Source organism: Falco punctatus, assembly GCF_963210335.1.
Source record: "Falco punctatus genome assembly, chromosome: 11".
NCBI lineage: Eukaryota > Metazoa > Chordata > Aves > Falconiformes > Falconidae > Falco > Falco punctatus.
Window position 1 is genome coordinate 28,589,646 of NC_137591.1, and position 11,136 is coordinate 28,600,781.

The 11,136-nt window shown below is 60.3% G+C and overlaps 1 protein-coding gene across 1 annotated transcript; it reads right to left on the reverse strand.

The window, feature by feature from the left end:
• Positions 1–6,022: 6,022 nt before the first annotated feature.
• IER5 (immediate early response 5) lies at positions 6,023–9,066 on the reverse strand. Its single transcript, XM_080407465.1, has one exon. The coding sequence runs from the start codon at positions 7,382–7,384 to the stop codon at positions 6,656–6,658; it is 729 nt and encodes a 242-aa protein (XP_080263591.1). The 5' UTR covers positions 7,385–9,066; the 3' UTR covers positions 6,023–6,655.
• Between the last annotated feature and the right edge of the window lie 2,070 nt (positions 9,067–11,136).

Below are 11,136 nucleotides of genomic sequence, written 5' to 3' on the forward strand. Positions count from 1 at the left end.
GTCCCGGAGGGGAGCAGGGCACCACGGCATGCCAAACCCCCAGCCCAGGGGCGAGGGGACCCCCACAGACCAAACCCAGTGCGGTATTGGTACTCCCCCCCCGCACCCCACTCTGGACATGCTCCCTCCTTCCTGCCCTTGCTCCCCTTTCCTGCCTTTCCCAGCCCACCCTCCAGATTTCCGAGTGAACCGTGTCCTTCCTGCCCTTCACGGCAGGGCCAGCGTGTCCCATTCGCCCCACCAGCCACCTACTTCCCCATTTCCCTCCCTGTTCCCCTTTCCCCACAGATGCCCTCCCTGCCTCACGCCTCCAGCTTCCCCTCCTGCTCCGCCTGACCCGGGGCCACAGGGTTTTGCTGGCGGATTGAACCCCGGGGCTTGCCAAAGCAAACAGTGGCAGGAGGAGGAGGAGGGTGGTTGAAGCCGGAGCAGGCAAAGGGCAGAGTCCACCGGCAGACCCTGGAGCTCGGCAGGCGGCGGGTGTCGAGGCGATGCCTTGGCTGAGCAGAGCCCGGGGAGGCTGAGCAGCATGCGGGGGGGCGAGCACCCTTCGTGGGTTTCGCCATGTGGGCCTGAGCTTCATGGGGTGCTGGAAGCCAAGGGAAGGCAGATCCGGGGCTCAAGCCTCCTGCAAGCAATTTATAGTGAGGTCTTTTCCTCCCGCCCTGCTGGCTGCCAGGAAAAGCAGCAGGAAAATATTTCCCTGGGAATTGTTTTTGTTCCTTCCTCTGTGTCTGTACGCATGAAGCTCTCCTCCGCCTTGGACATGCCTCAACCTGTCCCGAGGCTCAGATTAATCCCCTGCACCACCAGGGACGACAGCTGAGGTCAGATGCTGTCAGTGGAGGCGAGGAGGAGGAGGAGGAGGAGGAGACCTTCCCCCTAGGAAACCACACATGTTCCCAACCAGAGCAGCAAGCGTGAAAAACAGGCAGCCCTGCCTGTTCCTCCCGGGCAGGAGGTCACCCTGCACCACAGCGGCACATTGGAGCATCCCGCACAGGAGGGACCATGGCACACAGGAGCATCCCACACGGGAGGGAGCACCCCACACGGGAGGGAGCACATGCTGCTGGTAGTGCCAGAGGAACACGGCAGAACCTAAAGCCTGGCTTAAGGGAAAGGCTGGGCTGAGCCAGGGTAGCTGCAGGCAGCAAATGCATCCACAGCCAGGCAGGTCACAGCCTGGCAGTGCCTCCAGCCACGCAGGTGCCCAAAAACATGTCAGTGGCACCTGGTACCTCCACTTCTCCACCAGCCTGGGAAAGGCCTGGCTGGCTTCCTCGGCTGCAGCTGCGGGAAAGGGAAAAAAGATGAACCGTCTCCCTTGGCTGCACCGGAGAAGCAAGCCCTGCAGGCTGGGCTGGGCCAAAAGGTCTCGGCACCCCGGTGTCCACCAGGCAGGGAAGCTGGGATGGAGGGAAGGTGGGGAAATCAGGATGGAAGGAGAGCACACCCACCACAAAGCCAGGACTTTGGCATGCAAAGTGTTCAATGGCACCTCGGAGCAACCAGGACAAGCTCAGGAGAGCTCAGCTCCACTAAATGATGCTCTACAGCCCCTGCCCAGGCAGTTTACCTTCCTCCCATCCTGTTTTCCCCTCTGCCTCGCGTGAGTGCTTGGGAAATACATGATGACTGTTCGCCTGCAGCTCTAAGCCCTTCCCTCCCCCTCTCCCCAAGCTCCATCACCAATAAATCACCCCGCTGGGAGAGAGGGCCAGAGGAAACCAGAGGCACAAAACCTCAAACAGAGCCTTTTTCCCCCCTGCTCTCCCAAGCAGCTCTGCATTTCATTACTGCGGCCAGGCCAGCCCTCGCCCAGCTGGGGAGGAGGAGGGGAGGGGGGGCCCTGCAGGGTTTGCATGTCGGCAGCAGAAATCACAACCAGAAGACCAGGAGAATGCAGTTGTTTGTGTTTGTCACCACGTTCCGGTGCTTGCCTGGCCCTGACCCTGCCTCTGGGACCTGTGCTGGCCCGGAATAGCTCTCCTCGGTTGGGCTTCCCCTATGCCAAGGCAGCTCCAGGGCACCGTCCAGTCAGCTTCTCCCCCCTGCCAGCCATCCCCTTTCAGTGCCAACCCCTCTCCCAGCCCTGCCCCAGCCTCACAAAGGCGCTTGGATGCTCCTTGGAAGAAGCCCCAGGGTTTTCTGCAACCCTCGCCAGCGGGCTCAGCCCTGCCAGCAAGCATTGCAGCCTTCCTTCTCCCCCTGGGCTGGAAGCCCCCTGCCCAGGCAAACACCGAGCCCAGCCCAGCCCGGGGAGAGTCAGCGAGGATGAGCCCCCGCTTCCCTGCAAGCATTCCCTAGCCTGCTGGGGAGCGGGGAAGGGGCTCCCGCTGCCCACCCTAAATATATACTGGCAGAGCCTCGCTGGCAAGCACAGTACATTGGAGACAGATGCAAGCCCTGCAGCGGCGAGGGCTGGCAGGGGCGGGGGGGATCCAGACATGCCTCTTAATCAGCCTTTTTGAGCCATCATTTAAGCAAGAGGTACTGTGCCATAGCGCTTCTGCACCCCTCCTTCCCCCAAAACCCCTGCCCTGGGGTTTAGCCTTGGCAAAGCATCCCCCCAGGGCTGCGCGGTGCCCCCCAGCCCCCCGGGCGGGCAGAGGCCCCAGCAGGCACAGCCCCATGGCGCTGGGCTGCCTCCCTCCTCCCTCCCAGCAGCTCGCCAGATTCCTGAGCGCTGACACAGGATGCTGCAGCAATGAGTGTGCAGTGCCTTCCTCCCCTGCCCCAGGAGAGGAGGGATGGGCCGGTAATGCCGGGTCGCATCAGGCCAGGAGGGAGCAGGAGCATCCAGAGTGAAATCCGGAGCCTCCTGCGAGCCCCAGCCCCTGGCTGCCCATTGCCCCCCAGCCCCACGGGCCTCCACCGGCCTCAGCTGGTGCCTGTCCCAAGCCAGATGTCCATCCCTACCTTTAAAGGCTGAGATGATTCACGCCATGAACACTCCCTTATTGGCAAGACCCGATTTGAAATCATTCCCTCTCTCCAAAAGGTATCCCTGATGAGAGCCGCAGATCATCTGCCCAGAGTTGCAACTGGCGATTGCTCCTTGCCAACTACAGCAGGAGCAAAGTGAAAGCCAGCTGCTTGCCCTCCTCCCCAGCATCCCTGCTGCCACGCTCCTGGCTCCCTCTGCCCCTCCGCCAGCATCTATCCCACCCTCCGGCTGCGCTAAGGGATTCTCCCACCACCTCTCCCAGGGAATCTCATCTGAGCCGGGGGGAGGACAGCAGCCTGAGCAAGCGCTTCCAGCAGCTCGTTGCTATTATAGGAAGGTGAGGATCTTACCATTAAGTCATATCCTCCTTGACCCCGTGAGGTAGTTTCCATAGGAGTCACCCTCTCTTCCAAGTGATGGAAGTTTTTATTTTTATCTGGCTTATTTATGCACTTTTCTTCCCTCCATCAGCTTTGGCTCAGGCACCAGCTTTGGGTCATGAGCCTTCTCTCAAGCTCATCCCCCTTCCTTGCTCAGCTGTCCCATCCCATCATCCCCACATCTGCAGCAGTCAAGGGGCAGTGCCATGAGCAGAAGGGAAAGTCCAGGGATCAAGGCAGCACGACAGAACAGATGAATTAAGGAAAACAGACCCCGTTTAGATAAAAGTGACTATAGGAATAGAAAAAGGCACTGGGGGAGGAAAAAACAAAATAAAGAGCAGGAAAGTTGATTCCAAAAGTAACACGGTGTTGTCATTATGGGTCATCTTTGATTCGCGACTCGTTACTCAGTGGCAGTGCAGACCCCTCTGTAACGAGCCAAAACTCACTGGCAGCTACACTGCCTCAGCTTCTCCAGCCCCCTCAGCAGGAGCAGCTCGCAAGCTCCCCAGGGACACACACATCCCAGAGAGCAAACCCCACACGTTACCAAAACACAGCCACGGGAACAAGCGAAGCATGCATTGTCACAGCAGAGAAGGAAGGCTCTGGCAGCTGACGGAGCTGATCCAAGTCTTTCAGGGACACGGCATTGTGGTCACCAGCCGCTAAGTGAGAACTTGCTCATGTCAGACAGCTCTGCGGAGAGGTCACACCAGCCGGAGGGAGCTGCGTTGGCACCTATGGGTAGTCTTTGCTGTATTTTCAAAGGCCAACAGCAATTAAGCTGTTGCACAACTCCTCTCTGGAAGATAGAACAGATACGAGTGGTGCTGGTGATCTCTGCCAAAGGGAGGCTGGGTCTTGTCTGCACAGGGCCACCACACGAACCAACCAGACCAGATGCTCTTCCAGCAGTTGGGTGCCTAGAAAACTTTGGTGCCGAGACGCTCCCTGACAGCCCAGAGCAGGAGTGCCCCCATCCCATTTCAGCACTGGGATGCTGACGGCAAGCCCAGAGCAAAACCATCCACTTCATCCATGGAGATGCTGTTGGCAGACAACCTGCTCTCCCTGGCCTCGGGAAGGAAGCAGGGCTGGAACAGGAGCAGGAGGCTGTTTCCATCCCCCAGCCCAGCTTCTGACCCGCAAGAGCAACCTGTGCCCTCAGAGCAGGGCGTTCCGCAACGCAGCAGGAAAGCTGAGGAAAGTCCTCCACAGCCAACCTCCTCCTCCCACGGATCTCTTCTTACTGGGGAGGTCCCCAGGTGACTTCATCTCCCACCCAACAGCCATGCTATTGGACTGCAGAGCTCTCCTGGAGAGCATTTGTGTATAAATGAAGCAGGGACAGGCCCTTCTCATCACCTCTCAAAGGTTATCAAGTGGAAAGAAATGTCTCATCACACACAACTTCCTTGGTGTTGCCTATCAGGCTAAAATTGTGTGTCACCATTGAGTGCAATTATCAAGAAAATTAGGATGGTAGGACTTTCGCTTTTACATAACAGGGAGCTACCAACTTGTACACAGACTAGTAGAGCTCCCTCTAAGCTGCCCTAGACTTGGCAGCATCTCTTCCATCACAAGCCCTCCCCTTGTTGCTTTCCCAGCACTTCGGGAGGACAGAGCCCAACGCCTCCAGTTCTCACACAAAACACGGGTGTGAAAAACCCCAGCCTGCAAGCCCAGCGCCCTCTGTAAGGGACAGTCAACATGCCGATTTCAGCTGTGCCAGAGAAAGCACAGAGCAGAAAGCTTCACATTGGTCACCCCTCATCTCCCACACCACTCCTCAGCTCTCCCACTCGAGCCACCCCCCCTAGGTTCAGCCAGATACCCCAGGCTGTGTTTCACAGCACACAAACATCTTTCTTTACTCCCAAGAGATGCAATCCTCAGTTGAAAAGTTCATTAATTAGGAGCAGAGAAGCCTCTAGTGCATCTCCCAGCAAGAAGCAGGAAAGAAAAAAAATTCCCCCACAATTCAGTCTAATTACAATGCCTTGAGGCACTCCACAGTCACTGTGAAGCAGAGGCCAAACTTTTCTCCACACCCGTAAGAGTAGGAACTTTAACCCACTTATAGTTTTACTGATAATTGAAAACCAAAAAAAAGTGCCAAAAAAAAGCGCGCCCTGATATTCATAATTTTAACTATTCTGCAAGTAACAGCAAACAGGAGGCACTTAAAATTTCTGGCAGATCAGTAGCTGGCTGCAGGCAGAGCTTGTGCCTGGGAGGGATCCGTGCACAGGCCCCCAACCCTCCGAGCAAAGCTGGAGGCCAGCCCTCGGCTCTGCCATGCCACAGGCCACCGCAGCACGGGCCGGCCTGCACACAGCTGCTCTTCGGGGATTTAGCATCTGCTTTCCACCCACTGAGTGACTTTGTACATTAGGTACTTTCTGAGCAAGACCTCAAACGCCACATCAGCTCCAGCCCTGGGAAGAGGCTGCAGCTGCAATGAGAGCACCCGGGAAAGCCTCCAGTCGCCCTGACAGAAGTTCCCTTTCTTCCCCGGCTCCCAGAAGAGCTGGACTCCAACCCACCCCGAGCCTCTGGCGAAGCAGGGTGGATCCAGCCACAGACATGCAGCAACCACACCCTGGCTGCTGCCTGCCCAGCTCCCCGCAGCCCTCCTCCCCCCGAGCCAAGGGCGGGGGGGGGGCGCAAACAGGGACTAGGCTTATACAGTTGAAAATATTTAATACGTGTCGTACACGTAGAATTACATTTTATACAAAACATGATACATCACTGAAGGAGAACACTGTACAAAAGTCCCTACGGGAGCCCCAAGCCTTTATACAACAAAGACCGGGAGTTACCAAGCCTAACAAACAGGCTGAAGGACCTTCCGTCAGAGCGTCTGTAAACTTCGTCTCTCTCAATAAACACTTTTAAAAAGCACCATGTAATAGTTCTGACCTAAACCTTTCCAAAATAGAAACTTTATTTAATAAACTTAATACTTTCCAAGCTTAAAACATGACCCGCTGGGAGCGCCTCCGGTTGCCGGCTGCAGCCGCGGAGCCTCCCCCGGGCACCGGAGAGCCGGCGGGCGGGCCCCGGGGTGCGGGCGGGGAAGGGGGAAGTGCTGCTGCTGCTGCCCCGCGGTCCCGCCCGGCCGGTGCGGCGGTGCTGGGCGCCGGAGCCCCGCGGCGCTGCCCACCCGCTCCGCTGCGGCGGGCGCCCTCCTCCGACGGGCCGGGGGGCGGGAGGAAAGGGGGGGGGAATCACCTCTCGGTCCGGCTGTCCGCCGGGGCCCCCTCCCCGCGGCGGGGGTGGGGGGCGAGTCTCTGCGCCCGCGGCCGGCGCGTCAGAAGGCCACGATGGCCGTGCTCCAGGGGTTGAGGGTCCGCAGCACCGGCTCGTCGCAGCAGATCTGTCCCGGCTCCGCCGCCGCCTCGGCGGGCGTCGTGCTCGTCGCCGCCTCGCCGCCGTCCAGGGGCGCCCGCCGCCGGCCCTTGGGCTCCTTGCTGAGCAGTCCCGAAAAGCTGGAGCCGAAGATGCTGATGAGGCTGGCCACGTTGCCCGTCTCCATGTCCTCCTGCTCGCCCGGCGGCGGGGGCGGCGGCTCCTCCGCCTCGCGGCGGGGTTTCTTCACCGGGGAGCCCGGCTGGCCCCGCTCGCCGGCGCTGCGCTTCCGGGGGCAGTGGGGCGGCGGGGGCGGCGCGGCAGCGCAGGCCGCGCGGTTCGCCTCGCAGCAGCAGCCGCAGCAACAGCGCCGCGGCCGGGGGCCCTCGCAGTCCGCGCCGGGCAGCCGCGGGCCGCCCCTAGCCGCCTCGTCCTGCGGGGGCGACGGCTCGCCGGCCGGCCAGGCGGCGGCACGAGGCAGCGGCGACTCCTCCTCGGGGGGCCCGCAGGCGGCGGGGGGCGGCTCGGGCGGGCAGCCCGGCTCGCTCAGGTAGACCTGCCGGGCGCTGCGCAGCACCAGCGACACCAGAAGGTTCTTGTGGAGCTTGAGGCCGCCGCGCTGGCCCCGAGCGCTGTAGATCTTGCCCAGCGAGATGCTGACGATGCGGTGCGCCTCCAGCTTGAACTCCATGGGGACGCCGGGCCGCGGGGCAGCCGAGCCGTGCCGAGCCGTGCCGCGCCTTCCGCCTCCGCACGCCGCTTCTTCGCGCCGCCGACTGAGGCGAGCCCACGCGCCCGGCCACTTTTTATACCGCCCCCGCCCCGACCAATCAGGGCGCCCCGCCGGCCGCTCCAACCGCCGCCTGGCCCCCGCGCGCCCGCGCCGGCCAATGGCGAGGCAGGGGAGCGGGTTCGAAAGCTCGCCCCGCGGAGGTGGCTCTTAAAGCGGCGACGCCGGCAAAGGCTGTGGGTGGGTCCCACCTCCCAGCAGAGAGCAGAGGACAGCAGGCAGGGCTGCAACAGCACCCAAGATTTTGCAGCACCCCAGCTTCACTGCACCCCACATTGGCTCGATCAGGCCGGAAGGAAACAGTGGGAATTTTGGCCAAAGCAATTAAAACATTTCTGGGAGGAAAACAAAAATTAAAACCACAAAAACCCGAAAGCAACCCCAGTTTTGCGCAGGTTAGCAATGTTTCCCCCAATTTCAGCACCGGTCTCTGACATCGTGTTGTGTCACAGAAGGAACTGGTGGTGTTAGCTGGAGGAGGAAGCGTACCTTTGAGTACTTCAAGGAAAATCTGGCCTGGCGTGGAGCAGGAAGCCATCCCTGCTCAGCTGCCAGGTGGAGATCTGCTCCAGGGGTCTGGCAGTGAAGCCTTCAGAAAGCTCTGGATAGAAGAGGAATGTCCACAACGGGGGAAGGAAGGGCTACAAGGGAGGATGGAGGAGGACAACAGGCCACCAGCATCTCCAGGACTGATGGGGACCGTAGCAGCCTGGAGCACTTTGTTTGGGAACTCCTACCTGGCTCTGCCATAGCTGTGAAAGCCAGCTGCAGGGCCAGCCTGGTGGCTGGGGCTGCAGGGGACAACCCATCACCCCCAGACACAGATCCAGGCACCAGGGAAGCCTCCAAGAAAGCTCGAGGGGTGTTTCAGGGCTTGGAGTGGGGACACTCCTCCTCCCACCGAGGAGCAACCACCATCTGCAAGGAAGGAAGAAGTGAAAGGGACCAAAATTAAGGAAGTTCAATGTGCTGCCCTGGAGTATCATTCTTGGCTGATACACAGCAACTCGCTTCCATCCGTTTTTTTCTCAAGGGACCAGTCTGCAGACCCCCCGAAGGGAGAGCCACAGCCTGTCGTGACGCTTTATTGACAGGGTCTGCCACCATGTCCTGGCTTGCTGGAAGGACAAGGGGGTAGCTGGTCACAGCAGTAACAAAAGCCAGGTGAAGAATCAGCCACATCAAGGCATAGCTGACAGAGGAAGAGCCTTTCCCCGCAAAGAACCTCTACACTCGGACCAAATGCATATTTCCCTCCTGCTCGAATGCAGCTGGAAAACCTCAAATGCCACTCCCCTGATGTTGAACACAATGGCAGGTCCACCTGGGGGTTGACATCTCAAAATGCCCACCTCCTGTTGCACAAACCTGCCACGCTCCGTCTCAAATGACTAGACCAGAGCATGCTCAACCACAAGGCCAAAACACCGGCCAAAACTGCCGGTCCCAGCGTTCCCCCTGCCCATGCTGGGGCGAGCCTCTCCCAGCTGCAGAGAGCGAGGCTGTCCCCTCCACACCCGGCGTGGGAGGCTGGAGGGACGCGAGCCCCGGTGGTGGGAACCGAGGGTTTCCAGACCTGCCGAACCTGCTCCCCGCACCTTGGAGGGCTGGCAACACCCTGGCCTAAGCCCTCGGGTCAGTCTAACCAGCCAGGGCAGGTCTGGGCTCAGCTCAGATGTTTGGGACTGCAGTCATGCCTCCTCGCCCGCAGCCGGCATGTCTGCCCACCACCGGTGCCCTCTCCGTGGCACTGCGTTCGGTTGTGCCCCTGCTTGTGCATCACCAGGCGTATTGCTCTGGGACTGCTGTTTGCAGGTGTCACCATCCACTCAGTGGACCGACTCTTACAGCAGGATCCAGGCACCTGCATCCCCAGCAGAGGTGACCCTGGTTAGAAGGACAAAGGTTTGATACATCTCAGCTGGGTATATTCCCAGCTCTGATGCAGGTGAAGAGCAGTGGTGCAAAGCCACTCCACCAGCTGCAAAATGTTGAACGTGGGTGGAGAACATACAGCTATGCTGAGTAAAGATGCCTGGATCCTAGTGGACCAACCTGTTCTGCCGCTCACCACCTCACCCCAATGGCATGAGGCACCACTTCTCCCCGGTCACCGCATTTTGGCTACCTACCCTGCCTAGGAGCTAGTGGGCCAGCAGCATCTCCCCTGCCCTGGACAGGGACAAGCAGGATGGGGATGGGTACCAAGCGGTCCGTCGTCCCTACTAGTGCTCAGAGCCAGCAGGGAAGAGCAGAGGTGCACACCACCAGAGGACTTGGTACCACTGGTTTCACCCACCAACACCATGCCTGGTGTCAGAAACAACCACCGGCACGTGTTGTTCCCAGGGCACCAAAGCCCTGCTATCCCATCTGTCCAGCCCCTGCCTGCACTTCATGCTCGTTGAAAAGAGATGGGGTAGTGGTCTGCTTGGGGGGGGCGGGGGGGAGGCATGCAAGAGGAAGGCAGGAGGGAGAGGAAGGGCGGCAGTGCAGGCAGAGGCTGTCCCGGCAGCACACCGGCAGCCCGTTTAAGCCAGGCAGTATTTTGGTGGCAGCCCTGCCTTTCCCTCCCAGGCTGATGTCATGCTTTAGTAAGTTTGAGGCAGAGTCACATGGCAGCTTCTGAGGTCAGCGCCTGGGGTGGCTTTGTTGTCTGCCTGCCTGCCTGCCCTGGGCTCCTGCCTGCCCTGGGCTCCTGCCTGCGCCCAGAGCTGAGCCGGCGGTGGGCGACCCTGCCGGGGTTGCCCTCTGGGCAGAGCGTCTTGGTGATACCCACAGCTGGCGCGGCGTTGGGAGCCATCGCTTCGGTGGGGCTGACATCCCAGACAGTGGGACATCCTCATGTCCGTCCATCTGCCCCCACAAAGGACATTGCCCCCCATCCCTGCAGGTCAGGGGGGATACAGGAGAAGGAGGTGGAGGAAGAGGGTGTGACGGGGGCACTCTAATCTCTGCATGTGATCTAACCAGGCTGGAAGGGGGTTGAGGAACAATTAACAATCCTCCAGCTCAACTGCTGTTTCCCGAAATAGCTCTGGCAGGAGGAGGAGGGCGGACAGGCTGGCAGACAAAGGTGGCCTCTCAGCCAGCGAGCTGCAGCCAGCAGCACGGCCGGCAAGCCGGCGGCGAAGGCAGCCCCAGAGGCCGAGCAGCGGGGAGCCCGCGGCCCCACCTGGAAAGGAAGACAATGCGAGATAAAAGCAGCTTGGGGCAGGAAGCAGCTTGTGGTACAAATAATAATTGCAGAGGGCTGCGCACACCACCGGGTTTTTTGGCGGCACTGAAATTCGCCTTCGACGGCTGGCAGAGGACATCGGCGCCAGGAAGCTCATCAGGGATTCGTGCGGCTGCATCTTGGCCCGGGGCAGCGTGGGCTGCTGGGGCTGTGTGCCAGCTGCCTGCATCCCCAGCCACAGCGGCAAAAGCCGGGGCAGGGTCCTCCCATCCCCTCCAGCTGCAGCCCACGCTGCGGCGGCGTGGCTGGGGGCCGTACCGGCACTGCCATCTGGCACACAGCGCAGCCGCCCCGACCTGCGGCGGTGGGGCTGAGGATGTGGTTAGCAAGATCCTGTTTCAACAGCAGTGCCTGTCCCGGTCCCCACCTCCCCACCAGTCCCTCGCTGTCACCAAATGTGCAGGCCACAGTGGGG

Coding starts and splice junctions, on each gene's coding strand:
- IER5 (XM_080407465.1), bottom strand. CDS start 7,384: ATGGAGTTCAAGCTGGAGGCGCACCGCATCGTCAGCATCTCGCTGGGC.